The following is a 21,995-nucleotide window of genomic DNA, read 5'->3' on the forward strand; positions in this document are numbered from 1 at the left end:
GTAGCTTTTTCAAATTGGCCTCTTTCACTTAGTAATTTGCATTTGAGGTTTCCCCATGTCTTTTAATGGCTTAAGAGCTTGTTTTTAGCACTGAATAATATTCCATTGTCTGGATATACCACACTTTATTTATCCATTCACCTACTGCAAGACATCTTAGTTTCTTCCAAGTTTGGGCAATTATAAATAAAGCCTCTATAAACATCCATGTGGAGGTTTTTATATGGATATGTTTTCAACTCCATGGGGTGAATGCCAAGGGGGCACAATTGCTGGATCATATGGTAAGAGTATGCTTAGTTTTGTAAGAAACCTCCAAACTGTCTCTCAAAATGGCAAAAGCATTTCACACTCCCACCAGGGCTGTATGAGAGTTCCTGTTGCTCCACATCCTCACAAGCATTTGGTGATATTAGTGTTCAGGATTTTGGCCCTTCTAATAGATGTGCAGTGGTATTTCAATGTTGTCTTAATTTGCATTTCCCCTGATGACATATGATGGGAAGTATCTTTTCATATGCTTATTTGCCATCTGTATATCTTTTTGGTTAGGAGTGTCAAGGTCTTTCGCCCATATTTAAATCAGGTTGCTTATTATTGAGTTCTTTGTGTATTTTGGACAACAGTCCTTTATCAGATGTGTCTTTTGCAAACATTTTCTCCCAGTCTGTGGCTTGTCTTCTCATTCTCTTGATACTGTCTTTCACAGAGCAGAAGTTTTTAATGAAGTTCAGCCTGTTGCCTATTTCTTTCATAGATTATGCCTTTGGTGTATCTAAAAAGTCACTGCCATACCCAAAGTAAGCTATGTTTTTTCCTATGTTATCTTTTAGAGGTTTTTTTTTGTTTTTTTTTTTTTTTGCGGTACGCGGGCCTCTCACTGTTGTGGCCTCTCCCGTTGCGGAGCACAGGCTCCGGACGCGCAGGCTCAGCGGCCATGGCTCACGGGCCCAGCCGCTCCGCGGCATGTGGGATCTTCCCGGACCGGGGCACGAACCCGTGTCCCCTGCATCGGCAGGCGGACTCTCAACCACTGCGCCACCAGGGAAGCCCCTTTTAGGAGTTTTATAGTTTTGTGTTTTACATTTAGGTATGTGATCGACTTTGAGTTAATTTTTCTGAAGTAAAGTCCGTGTCTAGATTTATTTACTTATTGATTTTTTACGTGTGTATGACTAGTTGTTCCAGCACCATTTGTTGAAAAGACTATATTTGCTCCACTGTATTTTCTTTGTTCATTTGTCTAAGATCAGTTGAGTATATCCATGTGAGTCTATTTCTGGGCTCTCTATTCTGCTCCACCAATCTCTTTGTCTATTCTTTTGCCAATACTTTATACTAAGTCTTGAAGTCAGGTAGCATCAGTCCTCCAACTTTGTTCTTCAATATGGTGTTTCCTATTCTGTATCTTTTGCCTCTCTATATAAACTTTAGAATCAGCTTGTTAATATCCAAAAAATAACCTGCTAGGATTTTATTTGGGATTGCATTGAATCTACAGATCAACTTGGGAAGAAATGACATAATGAAAATATTGAGTCTCCTATCCACGAATATGGAATATCTTTCCATTTATTTAGTTCTTCTTTGATTTGGTTCATCAGTCTTGAACTTTTCCTTATATAGATCTTATACACTTTTTGATTCATACCTCATTATTTTATTTTGAGGGATACTTATGTAAATTGTATTGTTTTTAATTTCCAATTCCACTTGTTCATTGTTAGTATATAGGAGCTTATTTTATTGTGATATCAAGGTCAGAAGGCTTTACTGAGGATGTGTAGGTTGAAGTGAGATTTGAAGGATAAACAGAAGTTAACTAGTGGCCTTCTGAATGAAGGGAACAAGGTGAGTACAGGAGAATAAATGAATGATAAAGTGAAGAGAGTAAGGGAATTTATAGAGTAATGTGACTAGAGAGCTAAGTAGAGGAAACCAAATGCATGTCCTTAAAAGTTTTGTTTTTATACTATATGATCAGACATCTATTTTGAAAGGATTGGGATGGCTCTTGAATGGAGAATGTACTGCAGGAGAACCAAAGATGAGAGCTAAATGCTCTAGAATGGATTAGGGAGTTACTCAGAAGTAAAATCCATAAGTCTTGGTAAGAGACTGGCTATGGAGGAACGAAGCTTAAGAGAGGAATTGAGTATAGTGAGTTGGCTCAGGCAACTAATTCTACAAATGATCCTATCACTTATCTAGATACAAAACACCAAAGGAAGTTCAGTCTGGGGCATTATGAGTTTGAGGTCCCACTAAAAAGGAAAAAAGGTAAATATCTGAATTTATGATTCTCGAGATCAGAGAAGCAATCGGGACTATAAATATGTTAGTCATTGGTGTATAAATAGGAACTAAAGTCCTGGGAATGGAAGAAGGTAAGAATATGGAACAAGAAAAGAGAAAATGGTCTTAAAAACTCCAAGATTTAATGGCAAAAAGGAAAACAAAGAGTCTTATTTTCATTTACATTTTTTAGCCATTGAATTTAGCCTCCTCCTTTCAAATACTGATCCCTTTCCTGTGCTCCAGATTCCATTCCTTCTACCTCATTCAGGTTCTTTTCCTCATTCATTGCCAAGAATGTTTTCCAGTAGCTTCCTCTCTCTCTCTCTCTTTCTCTCTCTCTTCCTTCCCCTCTCCTTCTCCCTCCCTCTTCCACACAAGAAAACTGCTCCCTTAAACCTCTGTCATCCCCCTCTACCCCCTTCACAGCAAACCCTTCTAAAATGTAAAATGGTCTACTTTTATGGAATATTCAACTTCACTTCCCATTCAATTCTAAACAGAATTATTTGACTTTTCAGTTTGCTACTCCATCAAACCTGCCCTTAACAAAGCCAAAAATAAATCATTATTACTAAATCAAGTAAACACTTTCCAATTCTTATTTTACTTTCTCCTCCTCTGCACAGCTTTCAAGTGTTCATGTTCCCCAAAGTTTATTCCTGGTTCTTTTTTTCTTCTCATCCTAAAGTATACATTTCCTTGGTGAGCTTATCCATTCCCTTAAGGTAAACCACCACCATGTGCTAATTAATTTCTAATTTATATGTTTCATCTAGAGATCCCTCTCTCACATAGCCTATGTGTATTGGACATCTCCACTTGGATACTCCACAGGTATTTTACTCCAATTAAATACATTCAAAACATAAAAAAACGTGATCTCCCATTCTCTAAAACAACAAACTGTACAACTATAAAGTTCTACTGTTCCTCCTTTATTCTTTATCCTCCACCATCCAGAAAGCTGCTCAATACAGAAACCTGTTACTCATCTTTGATTCCTCCTGTCAACCTTCCTTGGTCATGTCAATTCTACCCATTATAGTAATCTCTTGATTCATTCCATTCTCTTTATCCCAATCACAGGTAGCCAATCCATTCTCTTGCAGGATACTTTTTAGCCAAACATAACGAGCAAATATGATTATTATGTCATTTCTTTACCTGAAATTTTTCAATGATTTCCCATTATCCTTAAGGGAAAAAAAATTCATCTTAAAAAGATCAATTAGACTTTTATCTAATTTCTCTAGTCTCCTCTTCTCTTAGCACTATGCACAAATTATGAGAACTATTTGTACAGTAGCAATGAGAGCAGATTTACTGAAGGAGGGGAGGGAGCTTCCTTCTCAGGGTAAACTTACCCAGGATTCTCTATCTCAGTTCAAGTTATGTATTCTGTATTTGTCCTCCAAAGCATTTAGAGTATACTTTATTATCCTATCCACCCACCTATCTCTCCCAACTGTGAACTCAAAGAGGGTAGAGACTAAGTATTCTTTCTCCTGTAACCTAGTACATAGCACACTCCGTGAGATTTACTATGTGCTCAGTAAATAATTGTTATTAATCATTTAACACCACACCTAAACATATACCCTTTTAATTCTTTCCTTCCATAAAAACTTCATTTATTCCAATGTTTATATTCTACTCTACATACTGGTAAATTCAAGTATTTGGGATTATTTGCTTTGATAGCAAAGGTTTTGTCTTTGTAAAAAAAAAATAGGACAGATTAAATTAATTTATTCTATGATAATGTTATACCAAAGATATATCCTAATTTCAGGAATGCCTTGGTGCACACATATGTCAGGCTTCCTGGATTACAGTTAAAGCTGAAAAACAGGGCTCCCCTGGTGGCGCAGTGGTTGAGAGTCCGCCTGCCGATGCAGGGGACACGGGTTCGTGCCCCGGTCCGGGAAGATCCCACATGCCGCGGAGCAGCTGGGCCCGTGAGCCATGGCCGCTGAGCCTGCGCGTCCAGAGCCTGTGCTCCGCAACGGGAGAGGCCACAACAGTGAGAGGCCCACGTACTGCAAAAAAAAAAAAACAAAACAAAACAAAAAAAAGCTGAAAAACAATTTTTCACTTCTAATAATAAGGTTTAGAAAACTAAAGGCTGAAGTAAAGAGTAGAAAACATACATAGTATGGGGGGATACATAGTATAAAGAGTAGAAAACATACATAGTAGGGGGATACATAGTAAAGAAATCTATAAAAATTCAATATTTGTAGTACTTCAAAGTTTTCAGAGCAGCAAAACTATCTGAGAAGTTCCTATTTGATATTAGGTTGCTTTATCACTTTCTGTTTTGGTCTTCTTAGTATAATTATTTACTACAGGACAAAATTAACATATATTGTTCAATGTGTTCATTTTAACTGCTATGCTGTTTTCTATGTGTTAATCTTATCTCCCCCAAATGAGAACATTTTTTACTTCTATAGGCCTAAAACGACAAGGTTAGCTCCAAGCAGTCAGTAAACACTCAACAGCTATTTACTGAACAATTTAGATTACAGATTTATACTGGTGAGATTCTAAGTGAAAGCATCTAAACCTTGATCAAGCTTTGCAGTTGATATATTGTTAAATAGCAAGGTGTTTTAGTTTTTCTTTTCTGAACATTTTTCTTTAAAAAACAAACACCATCCCAAATGAAAAACTCCAGTCACTATTTAGAAATATGATCTCAGTTTATCAAATAGAATCAGCCAAAAAGTCTTAGAAAGGTCACTGAGATTTAAAACAATTCAACGGCAAGAATTTCCATGAAGTTTGGATGTATTTTAAAAGTATCACAGATCACTGTCAAAACCAACAATAACTATTAGTGCAAGCATAATTTGTGAGTCTTTTTTAGTTTAGACACTTGTCAATCATGAATGCCTTTAAAAATCAGTTACTCCAATCCCCTACCCCTGGCCAGCTCAAAATTTTGAAAACAAAATTTAAATCCAAGGACACAGTTCTAAATTACATGTTTTTTTCTATTTTAATAGGAATTAAACTTCCTATTCTAATAAGCTCTTGATTCAGAGTTCATAAATCACTTGAAAAAGAAAGCACGTACACATCTAACTCTTATCAGTTTTTCGGGGAAAAAAAACCCTGAAGTATTTTCTGTTATTTGCAGGTGCCTTAACAGCAAAAGACAATTAAATGTGTGAACAAGGTTGTCAGAGTAACACTTATCATTCACACCACTTATGGAAAGGCGGTCTAAGACTTCCAGAAGCACTAATTAAAATTAACGAAAGCTACTCACGGGGACTTGTCAGAGGGGTGCATTTTGTTATTTGCTGTTTGAAACGGGGGAAAACCAAATCGCCTCAAAGCTCAGGAGTTTTTACTCTAACGTCTAAATCCAACCCACCTGTCACAGGCACTGAGGAACCAAGCCCAGGGGCTCAACAAGCAAGTCGCTAGGGTAAGAGTTCCAATCCTTTCCATATTACACAGCCATTCAGAAAAAGACCTGAAGAGGATGGCGGAGGGAATATTCTCCCAAAAAATCAGAAGAGAACGGGGTGGGAGGGAGTATCCTCTTTAACACTGAGCGGAGAAAAGTGCAAGTTCCTACTGGTATTTGCTTGATATACCGCTCCACCAGCCTTTTCTTTAATTCAGCGTGAATGAGGGCACTCAAAACGAGAAAAACGTTGAATGATATTACCCACCTCTAGTCCCAAAGAACCCCGAAGTCTCTCACGCAGGACTCGGGGTCTCTTTCTCACCTGGGCCTTGAAGAAGTCCGTCGTCCTGACGTAGAATGCACTTCTCAGTAATACGCCTTGCCATTGGTTGACTCGGGAGGGAACTCTTAGTCCTATTGGCTTCGGGAGCCGAGGAGGAGGCAAGGAGGCGGGAGTTTGGGGCTGGCTCTGACAGACCCGAGGCTTGAGCTCCCAGAGTTCCTATTGGGTCAACGCGGGAAGCGCCAAGATGGCGGCAGCGGCGACTTGCGGAACGGGAACCAGGAGTACTGGGTCTATGGTGGTGTCGGCTAGCAGGAACAGCGTCACCAGCTTACAGCGGAGGGGTCCTAGAGCCAGCGGTACCGACAGCGGCTGCTCTCGACTGGTGTCCATCGCGGGGACACGACCGTCGGTGCGGAATGGACAGCTGCTGGTATCAACCGGGCTCCCAGCCCTGGACCAGCTCCTAGGTCGGTTCAGAACGGAGATCTGGGCTCAACAGAGGGAAAACTAGGGAGGGGACCTGCCCGGGGGAGCCACCCTGACCCCACATTTCTCTCTGACCTCTCAGCCTTCGGACGTGGAGAGGATAGCCCGGTCTGATGGAGATGGAGGGGAGGAAGGGTTGCATGGAGACTTCTAAATGCTGTTAACTAAATCTGTTTTCGTGCTCCCACTTCCTACTCTGGTGCCCGCCAGCTTTTTTCTAGATTACGACAGGAAACCTACATGCTTTTACCCTGACATGCTTCCTAGTCAAGGGGAATCATTAATGTTTGGAAACGGTTTGGCGTTGATCTAGTATCCCGTCCTGGTCTGTGAATGAACCCTTCTGCCAACCCCAGGTAGCTCACGGTTTGGACTAACAAAAGTTTGTATCAGTTGTGAGAGATGGGCTTCATTAGAAAATGCTGAAGAAAGTAACTTCCCCTCTCCACCACCAGGCTGCTTATCTCCTGGTTCTGAATCTTTAAACAAATTATATTGACTTTAAGAGAATGTGTGTTAAAGGCTTATGTGGATCCAAAGTAGTTAAAGCCGGTCTTTGACTTTAGCAGTCATACCCAGCATCTGCGTTAAATACATGCATATTTGTTTTTGTTATTTTTTCTTCTATGCATTATGCTTCCCAGAGTTACATCTCAAACAATATGTTTAAAATTAATTCACATTTGACAAGAAAAAGAAGTCCAGTTTTTAGGCTTTCCTGTATAATCTCTGGAATTTTTCATAAGAAGGCTACTAAAGAATATGCTTGATTCATAACTTATGTTGACAAGATTGAACAGATTAGATTGGTAGGACAAAGCTGCAGTGTTAATAAGGCTTGTAAATTAGTTAATTCCTATCAGAATGCTACTTTACTAAAATTGGTCCATGTTTATATTTCATAACATTTTTATAGGGTGAGATGTGTCAGTTAAGCCTTGTACACTTTCATAAAATATTACAAATGCCATTGCTTGTTCTTGTACTTCCCTTGACATTTTCTCTCTGTAATGTTTTTTCCCGCAGGTAGGCTTTTCAGATAGGTTTAGTGCAATAGAAAATGAAAAAGAGTATGGCTTCTTGCCTCTGTTATTTCATGACCTTAACTGGATCCTGGTTATTTCTACATAAATCTAAGTATTTTCCCTTAATTGTTTCAAGACTGTTGCCTTCCTTAATTGCATGGTACTATAAACAGAAATGATTCAAAATATCTAGTTAGCAAATATTTGTCTCACTGTCTTTCCCTTGTGAGCCTTACTTGGTGTCGTCCTGTATTTAAACTTAAAGGTTGGAGGCTGTTCCTAGTCTTTAATTTTTTTCTTTTTCCTTTTTGTAACTCAATGGAGATATGTAACTTCATTCACTTGATCTTGAAACTCTCCAAACAAAAAGGTCACATTTTTAACATTATACTTTCAGTTCCTCATTAGAATAACGAAATGTGCCTAGCACAGTACCTTGCACGTAGTAGATTCTAAATAAGTTCTTGGTTGAAGGAAAAAGCCTGGACAAGAGATTATGAAACACATAGGATGGAATTATGTGTTTGAGTTCTAAAATCAGACTCAGAGATTAACTAACATGAACAGAGTCACAAAACTAGTGACAATCTGGGCTGATCTTTAAGCTCCACATTTAGTGCTCTGCACTATGCTGCAACTGTTTCAAATTTCTGAGAACTCTTTTCAAGTGTTTTTAACCAGTTATTGAATCTAAGCCTAAAGATTTAACCATATAATCTCTTAAAGCACCCACCAGAAAGGTGACCCAAAGCACCTTCCTCATGTGTTTCTACAGTGATATAAACTTGAACTGTAATTTAAAATTTTTCCAGATTTGCTTGGGGATGGGGACTCTAATAATTTGACTCTAACAAGCTTATGGTAAAAATTAGTGTTCATTAAGATGATTGAAATAAGTTTCGGTTTTTGGATATTTTGAAATATGTTTTGCATGTATACAGTTAATTCTCAAATTGCACAGAAGTTGAAGACATTGTTATAAAAGGAGTTACTACATTTGGAATAATAAACTGTCCAGAAGTATTTCAGTTGTTCTTAACTTCTTAAGGCATTTTTGTATTTTGATTTTTCTATTTTGTGTGGCCCTATGGAGCAAACCCTATACATTTGTTTTTCATTAAACCATTATTTGAATGTGAAACATTTGGCTGCTAATGTGTATACACAAAAGTAAAAGCAATTCAGATTATATTGTTGTTCTAAAATGTTATTTGACTCAGATTGTGACAAGTCTAATATAAACATATTGTGACAAAATGTAATGACAGTAGGATTTTATGATATTAGAATGATGAAACTATGCTGTGATATTGTGATTCTTGCCTATATATATTCTGTGGTTACTGCGTAACAAGTAAATATTGTATTGTCACTGACATACACTGCAGTGATATTTTACTACTGCCACTGGGACATTATTGTAATTTTAAGTGCAGATGCAAAACATATTTGAAAGGCATAATATAGGCTAATTGAATATTAGTTATTTGATGATATGCTAATATTTCCATTGCTTACTTGAAACTGTTTTATAAACTTGAGAATTCCCTATTACTGTATCTTTTACATGATCTAATTGTATTAAATATTTTTGTTCTGACAGCTTATTTTATTGTTAGATATCGATATACCAAGTTGGCTAACTTTCCCAAGTTGGCTAATTTTTTAAGTTCTGAGATTTCCTAACCCAGTTTCTCATTCCTGCCTTTCCAGGACATTTATGTTGTTATTTGAGGACACCATATGTAAATATTTCATTTTTCTTCTTCCAGGAATTTCCAAAGAGAGATTATACAGTAGGTAAAGGATTCTGGCAGAATTTCACTTTTTCTAGGATATATAGTTCATTTTAGGACCATATTAACCCCCAGTCTCATCCTTCAAAGAGATGTTCGAAGGAACGATGACTTCTCAGGTTTAACTGGCTTAACTCTGTGCTGTTCAGAACTTTTAAAATTTTGACAGTCAAGTGAATGGAAATAGGGATTAGGGGTAAATAATAGTCCAGGAAGAGGACTCTGAAGAAGCTTGAGGGTAGCTGCCATTTTCAACACTGCTGTGAAAAAATAAATACTAGTGGTTGTAGTTCCTTTGCTCCACTATATCTTAATCTGGAGTGTGGGATGATATGCATTGATCTTGGATTATATATTTAACATAATCCTGGTTGTGACATTTTAACAATTGATAGCTGTACATTTAAAGTAAAAGTAGCTTATTCCCTTGTATTGCTATGTAAAATTGTTTTGTGTAATTTAATCTACAGAACCATTCTCATTGCTGATGGCTTGTCTTTTTTGATTTCCATATTTGCCCAGCCAATAGTTGTGATAATCAGGAGTTGTTGGGATGTTTCATACCTCCTAGAGAGAGAAGAAAAAGTAGACCTGTTAATGACATAACTGCAATTTAATTTGAAGTGTGGCATTAGTTAAGTAGTTAAGGATATTGCCATGAACCAAGAATATGAACTGGTTTTTAACGTTGCATTTTCCCTAAAATGCCTTTCTATAATTTTAAGCAAAACCATTTATAGAGAGCACAGGAAAGGACTGGTATAAATCACTTATCTTTCCTGACTTTTATTTCTTTTCCCTTTTACTTCCTCTAACTTTGAAAAACGAGTTGCCCTTGTTGTAAAATAAGATACCACTTCTGGACCTTAATATTCTAATATATTAATTTGACCTCATTCACCCTAAATTTATAGCTTAATTAAAGATTTTTGGGGGAAAGTGTGTGGGATTGAATTTTCTCCCTCTAAATTAATATATCACGTTCTAACTATTCACATGAATTTTTAAAAATTCTTTCCTTCATATTTAAAAAAAAAGATATTGGCACTTAAAATCTTAAATTTTCTGATGTTTTTACACTATCAGGTTTTTTTCTAGTTTTAAGACAAAATGCTGTCATTTTTTTAAAATGTAAAAGCTTGATGAAATTAATACTTTAAGATATCAGACTTGCAAAGTATCTTCAAGCTTTCAAACTCATGTAGTCTTACAAGTTGATAAAATATTCTACCCATATTTTTTAGTAAGCTGGAGAATAACTTAATATACTTCTTTAAAAGGTCTAGAAGTAAAACCAACAGTTTATTTGCTTAGTGACTTAGAATATTGATGATTTCCCTAAGATGATTAAAGAGAAGAGGAGGCCATAAGACCATTTTACTCCTTTGTATGTTTCATTATAGAAATAAGATGAGTGCTTACTTACCACATTACTTACATGTCAGACATTTTAGTGGACTATTAGGAACTATTTTATTTCTATTTTAATTGGGAACTATTAGTGTGAAATCTGTGTTGCTTTTGAAGTTACTAATGGATTACTGAATTTAAAGATGTATTAAAACTAACTTTTCTTGAACATGCCATGTCAAGACATCTTGTCATGATTGGTTGTTTAAGCTTTTCAGTTTTTGGTAGGGAGCATGACTACAAACTTATTCAAATTTACTCTAGTTTAAAATATAACTAGAACCTCAGTATATCAAGTGAGTTATTTCAAAATACCTTCTACAGAAGTATTTTGGGGAAATGTGGGATCTTGTCACACACTAAAATGAAGTTTGGAAGAATAGAGGAACTTTGCTGCTATATGTGTGTGTATGTACATGTCAAATAATTTTACCTCATATACATAGAATTAAAAACTTGATTTACAAATAATAAGGTGGCTTCTTATTTCCCATGACCAACCTTCCAAATGACCAACATTTACTAGGGCCAATTCAAATTTGAGTCTAGTGAATTTACATTATATAGCTCATTAGAAAAAAAGAGTTGCCTTTTCGTAGAAGTCCTGATAGAATATTAATTTGGCTGATAAAAGTCATTAAACTGTCTTCATATTATCTTGTTTTAAGTAATGTTCAAATTTTCCAAACATCAGAATTTTAATATATGTGAGAATTTAAAAATTCGAGGGATGGTTCCTGAATTATCAGGAACAGTGGATTGTTTGACTCATTCTTACAGAAAACTACCTTAGCCTAGTCTGATTTACTGTTAAGGTGATCAGCATTTATCTAATGATACAGTTTTAGTGTATAATTTAGTTTCTAGTCAGAAAATAATTGCCAGACTCGTAAGGGTAGCTCTTACTGTACCTCCTTGGGCAAGTCACCTGAGTAAGGTATCACTTCATTTAATAGGGAAACTATTACTTTATCTGTTTCATTATTTCACTGTGAATATAATTCACAAAATACTTCTCTAACTATTCGACTTGGCGGACTTATATAACTTGCTAATTTGAGGAGATATGAATGTAGACCCAAAGAAGTTTAGATAATAAATCTAAATCCTTCCTATAAAAATTAAGTTATAGAAAGAAAGGCAGCTAACTTTTTTATAGTACTTGCTGTAGACTAGACACTGCAGTATCTGTTATGTGCTTGTATTATTTCATCTCAAATACACAAAATGATGATTACGTAGTTAAATATTTATTTTTGCATGTAAGGGAAAATAGTGAAGTAAGGAGTTGGAAAGTGTGATTTAAAGTGTTTAAAATGGATTAAAAAGTAGTGGTCTATATGTAGCACAAACTATAAAATTAAATATTTAATCTTGTCCCAAAGAAAATTTGCTCTGATCCTTTATGGTTATTATCACCACATGTATTTCAGTTTATGTTAATCTTTTAGCTTGACCAACATTTGGAGTTATCCTGTGTAGTCTGGTGTGGCTTTAAATGCTAAAATGAAGGAACTTATCTCAATGTGAAAGTAAAATACATATTTGTTTCCATAAAAAATCCATTTAAAAATATATAAATGTATTGGTTTCATTTTTTTAAAAATTCTTTTCTAACAATTTGGAATGTTTTCTTTATGAAGTCCCCAAATGTTGGATTGTATTCTGTGTGCATGCATGTTACCAAATTTCAAATTCTTTGAAACATAACAGTTATTTATGCTTATTTGCAAGGCAAAAAATAAGCACTATCAAATGAATTTTTCATAGTAAGTTTTTCTATGTAGTGTTCGCCACTACAAAACTTTTTTGAGGAAAAGTTCTTTATTGTTATTCTAAATGTTTCACCATTTTGTGCAAACAAACAAAACCCTAGTAATAATTGTCTTCAACTGTCCAACAATTTTTAGTTTCTTTTTAAATTAATTATACTTTAAGTACATTTCATTCTTTGTGTACACATTCTTAAATTTCTAAGTGAATTTGTTAGCATTTGCAACATTAATTATACATAGTAATACTTTTACAAGTGGTTTTACAAACAAAATATCAGGAGTCAAATGGTTGAATGTCTTTATCTTTCTGATGTTGTTCTAGTTTCCTAAAAGTTGATTTTAAATTGATTTCTAATAAACTATTTGAGTTATATGTTTATGATCGTATTACCCTAATTCAGATATTTGAAATAACATTTTCTAGTAAAATTGAAAATGTGTTTTGTGATTGTGGTGATTGTGCCTTTTTTGTTGGAAATGACAAAAATATTTAGAGTATGTCCTGACTTTGTGTATATTGTTAATAATGGAAAAAGAATTCGTTTTAATTATCAGGGTTTTTTTTCCAAGGCTTATTAAATTTGAGAATAAATATTAAAGTGGAATTTCTATTATAGTAACCTTTCTTTTCTATGTTGTATTTCTGTTGTAGTTAAGTTACTGTGCACATTTAGGTCTCAGCTATTGAGCTAATTTATTAGCAAGTGCGAAATATAACATTTATGGATTGCTTAACCGGTTATGTTGAATGCTGCATGGTCCTAACACAGGAGAAAGGAGGATAGTACAGTATATTATGAAAGTAATTGTAATGTGTAGTGTATAATTACATATAATATGTAATTATTTCATAATAGCACCTTAAGCAAAGTATTGCAAAGGTAATTAAAATGTTTTTAACTGCAATTTTAAAGTTATTGAAGTACCTGTCCTTGATAATGCCTAACTTTTATGCTAAAGATAATGTGAAAAAGTAGATTAATTTTCTTCTTGGTTTTGTTTCATTTCCAGGTGGAGGTTTGGCCGTTGGAACAGTTCTTCTAATTGGTTAGTCTAGCATACATACTTTGCTCTTTCCAGTCACGGTTTTCTCTTGTGCATAATGATTTTATGGGTTTGCCTATTCTGAAATTAAGTATTTAACACTCTACAAGAGTTAAGGTAAATTATACAAGAGTTAAGGTAAATTAAAGAGGAATTGCCTTAAGTTCTAATTTAAATTAAAATGTTGATCTGAACTTGAAATGAATTAGGAAAATATATATATGAAAATGTAGCTCTTATAATTTAAAAATGTTCACCGTGCTTCGCCCTGCATTTGTTTTAAAAAAACTAAAATTACTGCCAATAGATTTTTCGGAGAATCTCAGTATTTAGATTGGGATTATTACAGTGATTCATTTGATAAGTTGATGTACACGTAAGCCCACTGTATATATCACAGATTTTTATCATAATTGTCTTCTAACTGAAAGAAAAGTAACAAACTGACAAATCACATTTTTGTTCATCTTTAAAGCTTCATTGGTTCTTACTTAAATACACATACATAACCCTACTTAGCTTTTTTTTAAGTTTAGATCATAGAATCTTGGAATTGAAATAAACCTTGGCAGTTATATAATCAAAGCTCCCATTTGGCCACAAATCACTTTTCCATAATCCTTGACAGATATCAAGCACCATTTGAGTACGGATTATCTAGTTTAAAGGGCTCGCTACTTTACAAAGCAATGCTTTGTTATTGAAAATGTATGATTTATTAGAAAGTTCTGTATATTAATGTTTAATTTGTATGCCTGTAACAAGTTTGTTGTTCCTAGTTTTGTCCTCTGATACTCTTTCACATGACACTCTTAAAATATTTGAAAATAACTATTTAATCACCTCAAATCTTCTCCAAACTAAATAGACATAGTTTGCGGTACGCGGGCCTCTCACCGTTGTGGCCTCTCCCGTTGTGGAGCACAGGCTCCGGACACACAGGCTCAGCGGCCATGGCTCACGGGCCCAGCCGCTCCGCGGCATATGGGATCCTCCCGGGCCGGGGCACGAACCCGTGTGCCCTGCATTGGCAGGCGGACTCTCAACCACTGTGCCACCAGGGAAGCCCTAGACATAGTTTCTTAAACTGGTTTCACACTCCTCACTCTCCTGGTTGTTCTCGTGTCACACCTTTTGGTCTGGCATTGTCTCTTTTTTTTTTTTATTTACGTCTGCGTTGGGTCTTTGTTGCTGCATGCAGGCTTTTCTCTAGTGGTGAGTGGGGGCTACTCGTTGTTGTGGTGCGTGGGCCCTAGAGCATGTGGGCTTCAGGAGTTGTGGCACATGGGCTCAGTAGTTGTGGCTCACGGGCTCTAGAGCACACACTCAGTAGTTGTGACGCATGGGCTTAGTTGCTCCATGGCATGTGGGATCTTCCCGGACCAGGGCTCGAACCCATGTCTCCTGCATTGGCAGGCAGATTCTTAACCATTGCACCACCAGGGAAGTCCCTGGCATTGTCTCTTTAACTGTGCCCAGAACTGAATACAATACTCCAAATTTAGTGTGACTTATGCTTAAATTCTAGAAATGGTCATGTCAGTTGCAGTTTTTAAATTTATCTTTTAGTAAGTAAAGAATGATTGAAGGAATTTTGGGAAAAAATAATTCACAGTTTTGATATAAGTATATAAATACAGAAAATATAAAAGGACATGTAGAAAAATTGAGTTGTCCTTTCAGTTCCTCACTCCCCATACCCAGGGACAATACTGTCCTGGGTTTCCCACCCAAATATTTCAACATAACTAATATACATGGGAGCATTCAGCACCTTGCTTTTTCTGCTTAATACATGTTAGAGATCAGTCCATGTGCCTTCATATAGGTATACCTCATTCTTCTCGACAGCTGAATAGGATTTTTTTTTTTTTTTTTTTTTTTTTTTTGCGGTACGCGGGCCTCTCTCTGTTGTGGCCTCTCCCATTGCGGAGCACAGGCTCCGGACGCGCAGGCTCAGCGCCATGACTCACGGGGCCAGTAGCTCCGCGGCTTGTGGGATCTTCCCGGACCGGGGCACGAACTCGCGTCCCCTGCATCGGCAGGCGGACTCTCAACCACTGCGCCACCAGGGAAGCCCCTGAATAGGATTTTATTGTATAGTTATGCCACAATTTACTTAAATCATTCTCTACTGATAAGTTTAACTCATTATTTTCTGTTACTAACAATCTTATTATACAAGTCTTATATATAAGGTCTGCATACACATATAAGTATATAGTATCTATAGAATAAATTCCAAGATATAGGCTTACTTGATAGAAGCATGTTAAATTGTATTAGATATTAGATTGCTTGGCCAAGAGGTTATGCTACCTTATACTTCAATCAACTGTTATAAGAATATTAGGTTACCCTTACCCTTAACAGCAATGTGCATTATCAAACATTTTAATCTTTACCAGTCCAAATAGGTGAAAAGTGAAGAATGGCATTTCATGATTTGAACCTGGGACTTTTCTCTTTGATGAACAAAAATCTGGAGATTATTATAATGGTTTAAAAAATAGCCAGCTAAATTTTAATTCTTTTCTCCAGTAGAAGTATATGTGAATGATACTAAGAATCTAATGACGACTGATAATTCATTCAAAAAATGTTCGTTGAACACCCAGGTGCATGCTAGATATTGGGGTTACAAATATAAATGAGTTACTCTCTTCCCTTAAGGAGGAGACATAAGTAAAGTAAATAATTACAACGTAAGTTAATACCATAATAGATGTGTTTATTATTACTACACTTTATTGTTGATTGTAGCTGTACAAGGGACTGCTATTGACTTTTGTATATCCATCTTATAACCAGCAACTTTTGAATTGTTTATAGATTCACTTGAATTTTCTAAGTAGGCAATCATCTTCTGCAAACATTGAAAATGTTATTTCATAACAGATTTTGGTGTTTTAAAAGTGAGTGCTTCCATAACAAATATAAAATAAAAATATGGGAGTGGCTTTAGAACCAGGCAGTGGGCAAGGGCTGGAAGGATTTTGAGGAACACATTAGAAGATGCCTAAATCACTGTAAAGAGATCGTTAGTAGAACTCTGTACTTTGAGGACACTGCCAATGAGGCTGTAAAGGGAGAAGGTCCATGTTACTGAAAGCTGGAGGAAGAGGATCCTTGTTACATAGTGACAGAAAGCTTAGTGTTGATGTCAGCAGTTATGCGGAAACAACACGTCTAATGAACTTGGTGACCTAGCTAAGGAGATTTTTTGACAATATATAATAAGGAAAAACTCAAATAAGAATAACTAAAGCACAGTGACAGATAAGAAAAAAAGGGTCTGCCTTTGGTGAACTATCAATTCACCAAGTATTAAACTAGGTATTCAGTAACTATTTGTTGAATTAATAATTGCATAAAACAATATAACAAGTATAAAGCAAAGGCCTTGCCTTTATAGTCTGGTCTTTCCATAAAGCTAATATTTTTAATCGTCTCATTATTGTTTATGCCCTACTATCAACTCCTTCTAAGTGTATAAGATTTTAAAAAATATGTATAACTTAAGTAAACTTAGTTTTATTATCTGTTAGCTTGTTTTCTCTAGGAAATCTTAAAACAAAATTTGGAAGCATTTTTACATTTCTTTGAGAGATTAGATTAGCAGAAGGAATCTTATCTACTAGGTTTTCTACTTTTCTCCATTTCCTGGTCAATACAGCTTGTACAACAGATGAATTCTGCCTTAAGAAATAGATGAATAGTTCGGAATACAAACCAAATATAGAGATTTAAGGTCAGTGGTTAGGAGCTTAGGCCATTACTATACTGCTCATCACTCAAAGATTTTTTTTTTTTTTTTTTTAAATTTTATTTATTTATTTTTGGCTGTGTTGGCTCTTCGTTTATGTGTGAAGGCTTTCTCTAGCTGTGGCAAATGGGGGCCACTCTTCATCGCGGTGCGCGGGCCTCTCACTATCGCAGCCTCTCTTGTTGCAGAGCACAGGCTCCAGACGCGCAGGCTCAGTAATTGTGGCTCACGGGGCTAGCTGCTCCGCGGCATGTGGGATCTTCCCAGACCAGAGCTCGAACCTGTGTCCCCTGCGTTGGCAGGCAGATTCTCAACCACTGCGCCACCAGGGAAGCCCACTCAAAGATTTTTTTATTCCACAAGTGAGAGAAAATTAAAGCCGAAGATGATTTGCATTAATAACTTTTCAATATAGACTGAACATTTTAAGCTTTCTCTAATTTTTTTTTTTTTTTTTTTTTTTTTTTTTTTTTTTTTTGCGGTACGCGGGCCTTTCACTGTTGTGGCCTCTCCCGTTGCGGAGCACAGGCTCCGGACGCGCAGGCTCAGCGGCCATGGCTCACGGGCCCAGCCGCTGCGCGGCATGTGGGATCTTCCCGGACCGGGGCACGAACCCGCGTCCCCTATATCGGCAGGCGGACTCGCAACCACTACGCCACCAGGGAAGCCCGCATTCTCTAATTTACCAATGCAACTTTGTGTCTCAGTGTGTACATGCACATGAGTGTGGCGTAACAGAGTAGTGGATTTATGGTTTCAGAAGCAATGTAACTATGGAAACTGGAGACGGTGAGCACTGCCAGAAAACCCATGGTAGGTCTTCTTTAGACCTTCAGAATGCAACAAAATAAATGAATATGAATACTTAAAAGGCCCTTCTCTGAGCAATAGATTGAACTAAGGGGCTCCTACATTTACTTTGAAAATCAAAGATAGAGTTTTCTTAGAACATGTTTCATCCTTCAGTACTGGAATAGGTTTTGAGATGTTTTATATTTAAATTGCTTTCTGACAGTCTGGTACACGGGTAAATATGGAGCACCTGAAAAGTATCAAAAGTGAAAGGATGGCATAAATATTTTAAAGTTCACACAGCTTCTTTTTACATAAAGGATCTTGGTCTATATGTGGAGCTAGCGAGCATCAAAAAGATTTAATAGAAATCAGTAATTGAAATACAAGTTATGTGACATTTATGAAAGCATTATTTTTAATTTAGTCTCTTAGGTTAATTATATAATTTTAGATCTAGAAGTAGGAGAAAAATATGCTTTTAAACAATTAATTACAACCAGCTATAAGTGTACTTCTGTATTAGTTACCTATTGCTGTGTGACAATATTAACATAAACTTAATAGCTTAAAAAGAACACACATTTATCATCTCACAATTTGTGTGGGTCAGGAGTCCAGGCACAGCTTAGCTGGGTCCTCTGCAAGCGGACAGTCAAGATGTCAGTCAGGGCTGGGTTCTCACTGAAGGTTTGGCAGAAGAAGGAAGGATCTGCTTCCAAGCTCACACGGTAGTTGACAGCATTCAGTTCCTTGCTGTCAGCCAGAGGCACTCTCTCACAACCGGCATCTTATTTCTTCAAGACCAGTAAGGAAGAATGTCTCTCAACAAGACAGATGTCACAGTTTTATGTGACAGAAATGATGTCCCATCACCTTTGCCATGTACTTTGGGTTAAAAGCAAGTTACAGGTTCCACCCATATTCAAAGTGAAGAGATTACACAAAGACATATACCAGGAAACAGGATCATGGGGATCACCTTAGAATGTCATACTTTTCATAGATTTAATTTGGTATTATTTAATATAATAGCAAAAACCAAGTGCTCCCAATATATCTCTCAAAGGATAGTATAGTATTTTCTCATCAGTTGTCTTCAAACTTTTTGAGTTTGCTGAGCTGTGTTTTCCTTTTACAACATGTAATATATTCCAAGCATTTTCCTTATGGTACACGACTTGGCAAACTACAACCTGCTGGCTGGTGATTTATCTATAAAGATTGGAATACAACCATGCTGTATTTATTTGCACATTGTTTATGGCTTCTTTTGTGCTACAAGAGCATAGTTAAGTAGTTTCAACAGAGACTGTATGGTTCGCAAGCCCGAAATATTTACTCTGACTCTTTTAAGAAAAAGCTTGCCAATTGCTGTTTTATATTATTATATTTTGTATGCTCCTTAATTTATTTTATAGTAGTAAAACTTGTTGGAAGACTGAAATAAGACATACTGATATCAGTACAGTTCTTTAGAAAAAACCACCTGACCTTTTGTCCTGAAACATTTAAGTGCCTACTATGCGTTTAACACTGTTAGGCAGCATGAATCTTTGTTTTTACCCTTGATGAACTTAAACTGGATGTCGGTTGCATGTGGAATAACTACGAACAATACATATATAATGTACAGATGTTTATGCAGGTGCAAGAGGTATGGAAAAGGCTTAAATTGAATCAAAATATGGGCAGAAGTTGAGGGGAGATGAAGGGAGAAAAGTATTCATATGTAAACTGTATAAACACATGCATAAGAGAGACTACCAGTAGGGTATGCTCCTGTAATAAAGAGGCGAGAGCCCTTCTAAAGGAGAGAGTATTAATTTAGGACTAGTCAAAGGGAAAGTTTAGCCTACTTTCCTTGAGTCTTTGGTCTCAACTACCTACTTGTAGAATTCAAATTGTGAAACTTCAGAACCCATATACCAGCTCCTCAAACTGCAGTGTGCAGGGATGAGACTTTTTACCCTTTATCCACCAGAAGACACTTGGGAGTTTCTGTTTGTTTAGCTTTATAGCCAGTCAGATCCATCTTGTTTCACCTGCTAGTTACCTTTGGTCATTGTCCAAGAATTAAGTTGTTCCAATGATCTTACCTTCTATGTTTCTTTTATCTCCATAATACTCTGTATTTTTTTCTCTATAGACTCAGTTTCCTAGTATTCCTATCGTTTCTAAACCTTTCCAGTTTGCCTTTTATAACACCTATTTCATATAAAACATACTCTAATATCTTTAAAACTTATTAAATAGTCTATTAAAATACTTAACATTTAGTGAGGATTTACTGTGTGCTGGGCATCACGCTAAGCCCTTGATGTATATTTTATCATTTAATTTCACAACAATCAGATGAGATGTCTATATTTTACAGAAGATGAAATTGAAATTTTGAGAGAAGCCAAGTAACTTGCCCAGGGTCACACACCTAGTAGCTGAGATTCGCAATCAAGTTTCTCTGACAGTAAATCATCATTTTATACTAAAACCTGATAACTCATCTTAAAAATTCTTTCTGGAGTGAGATTTATATCTTGGGCTATTCCTCCTCCTCTACCTCATTGCTGCCTATACTGACGTCCTAGTTATTTCAGTCATTTATTAGAGACTATCATGATCTTCAGCCTCAAGAAGGCATTGAACGTTGGCCAACAAGCTTTTGTATAACTCGATTTAATCACCTCCTTTTCATTCTCAGTAACCTCAGTGACCTTTTAAACTCTCTGGTCCTCAAACATCAGACAATACCACTTTCTCCCTCATTTTCTGAAATGACTTATTTCACACAGAAGTAAGAGTCTCATCATAAACAACTTCCCACCATCAAACCTCAAAACATAGCTCTATCCACAAATGGAAAGATGTGTTATACCTTCTCCTGTTTGAGATCATCCTTTCACCTGTACTTTATTTTTTTTCTTGAATTTTATTTTATTTTTTTATACAGCAGGTTCTTATTAGTTATCTATTTTATACATATTAATGTATATATGTCAATCCCAATCTCCCAATTCAATTAGCTCTAGTAGTTTTCTGGTGGCATCTTTAGGATTCTATATGTATAGTATCATGTCATCTGCAAACAGTGACAGTTTTACTTCTTCTTTTCCAATTTGTATTCTTTTTATTTCATTTTCTTCTCTGATTGCCATGACTAGGACTTCCAAACCTATATTGAATAATAGTGGCGAGAGTGGACATCCTTGTCTTGTTCCTGATCTTAGAGGAAATGCTTTCAGTTTTTCACCATTGAGAATGATGTTTGCTGTGGGTTTGTCATATATGGCCTTTATTATGTTGAGGTAAGTTCCCTCTATGCCTACCTTCTGGAGAGTTTTTATCATAAATGGGTGTTGAATTTTGTCAAAAGCTTTTTCTGCATCTATTGAGATGGTTTTTATTCTTCATTTTGTTAATATGGTGTATCACATTGACTGATTTGCATATATTGAAGAATGCTTGTGTCCCTGGGATAAATCCCACTTGATCGTGGTGTATGATCCTTTTAATGTGTTGTTGGATTCTGATTGCTAGTATTCTGTTGAGGATTTTTGCATCTATGTTCATCAGTGATATTGGTCTGTAATTTTCTTTTTTTGTAGTATCTTTGTCTGGTTTTGGTATCAGGGTGATGGTGGCCTTATAGAATGAGTTTGGGAGTGTTGCTTCCTCTGCAATTTTTTGGAAGAGTTTGAGAAGGAAGCTCTTCTCTAAATGTTTGATAGAATTCACCTGTGAAGACATCTGGTCCTGGACTTTTGTTTGTTGGAAGATTTTTAATCACAGTTTCAATTTCATTACTTGTGATTGGTCTGTTCATATTTCTATTTCGTCCTGCTTCAGTCTTGGAAGGTTATACCTTTCTAAGAATTTGTCCATTTCTTCCAGGT

General features: G+C 36.1%; 2 protein-coding genes across 2 annotated transcripts in view; one reads left to right on the top strand and one right to left on the bottom strand.

The window, feature by feature from the left end:
• IMMP1L (inner mitochondrial membrane peptidase subunit 1) overlaps positions 1–6,092 on the bottom strand; it is a 75,088-nt gene extending 68,996 nt beyond the window's left edge. The window contains exon 1 of the mRNA XM_065882935.1: positions 5,988–6,092. The gene's annotated coding sequence lies outside the window, so the exon portion shown is untranslated. The remainder of the gene's footprint in view (positions 1–5,987) is intronic.
• A 160-nt stretch (positions 6,093–6,252) lies between these two features.
• ELP4 (elongator acetyltransferase complex subunit 4) overlaps positions 6,253–21,995 on the top strand; it is a 246,719-nt gene continuing 230,976 nt past the window's right edge. The window contains exons 1-2 of the mRNA XM_065883004.1: positions 6,253–6,475; positions 13,512–13,547. Coding sequence (XP_065739076.1) covers positions 6,253–6,475; positions 13,512–13,547 — 259 coding nt within the window. The remainder of the gene's footprint in view (positions 6,476–13,511; positions 13,548–21,995) is intronic.

This window comes from Phocoena phocoena, chromosome 8 (assembly GCF_963924675.1).
Source record: "Phocoena phocoena chromosome 8, mPhoPho1.1, whole genome shotgun sequence".
NCBI classification, from domain to species: Eukaryota; Metazoa; Chordata; class Mammalia; order Artiodactyla; family Phocoenidae; genus Phocoena; species Phocoena phocoena.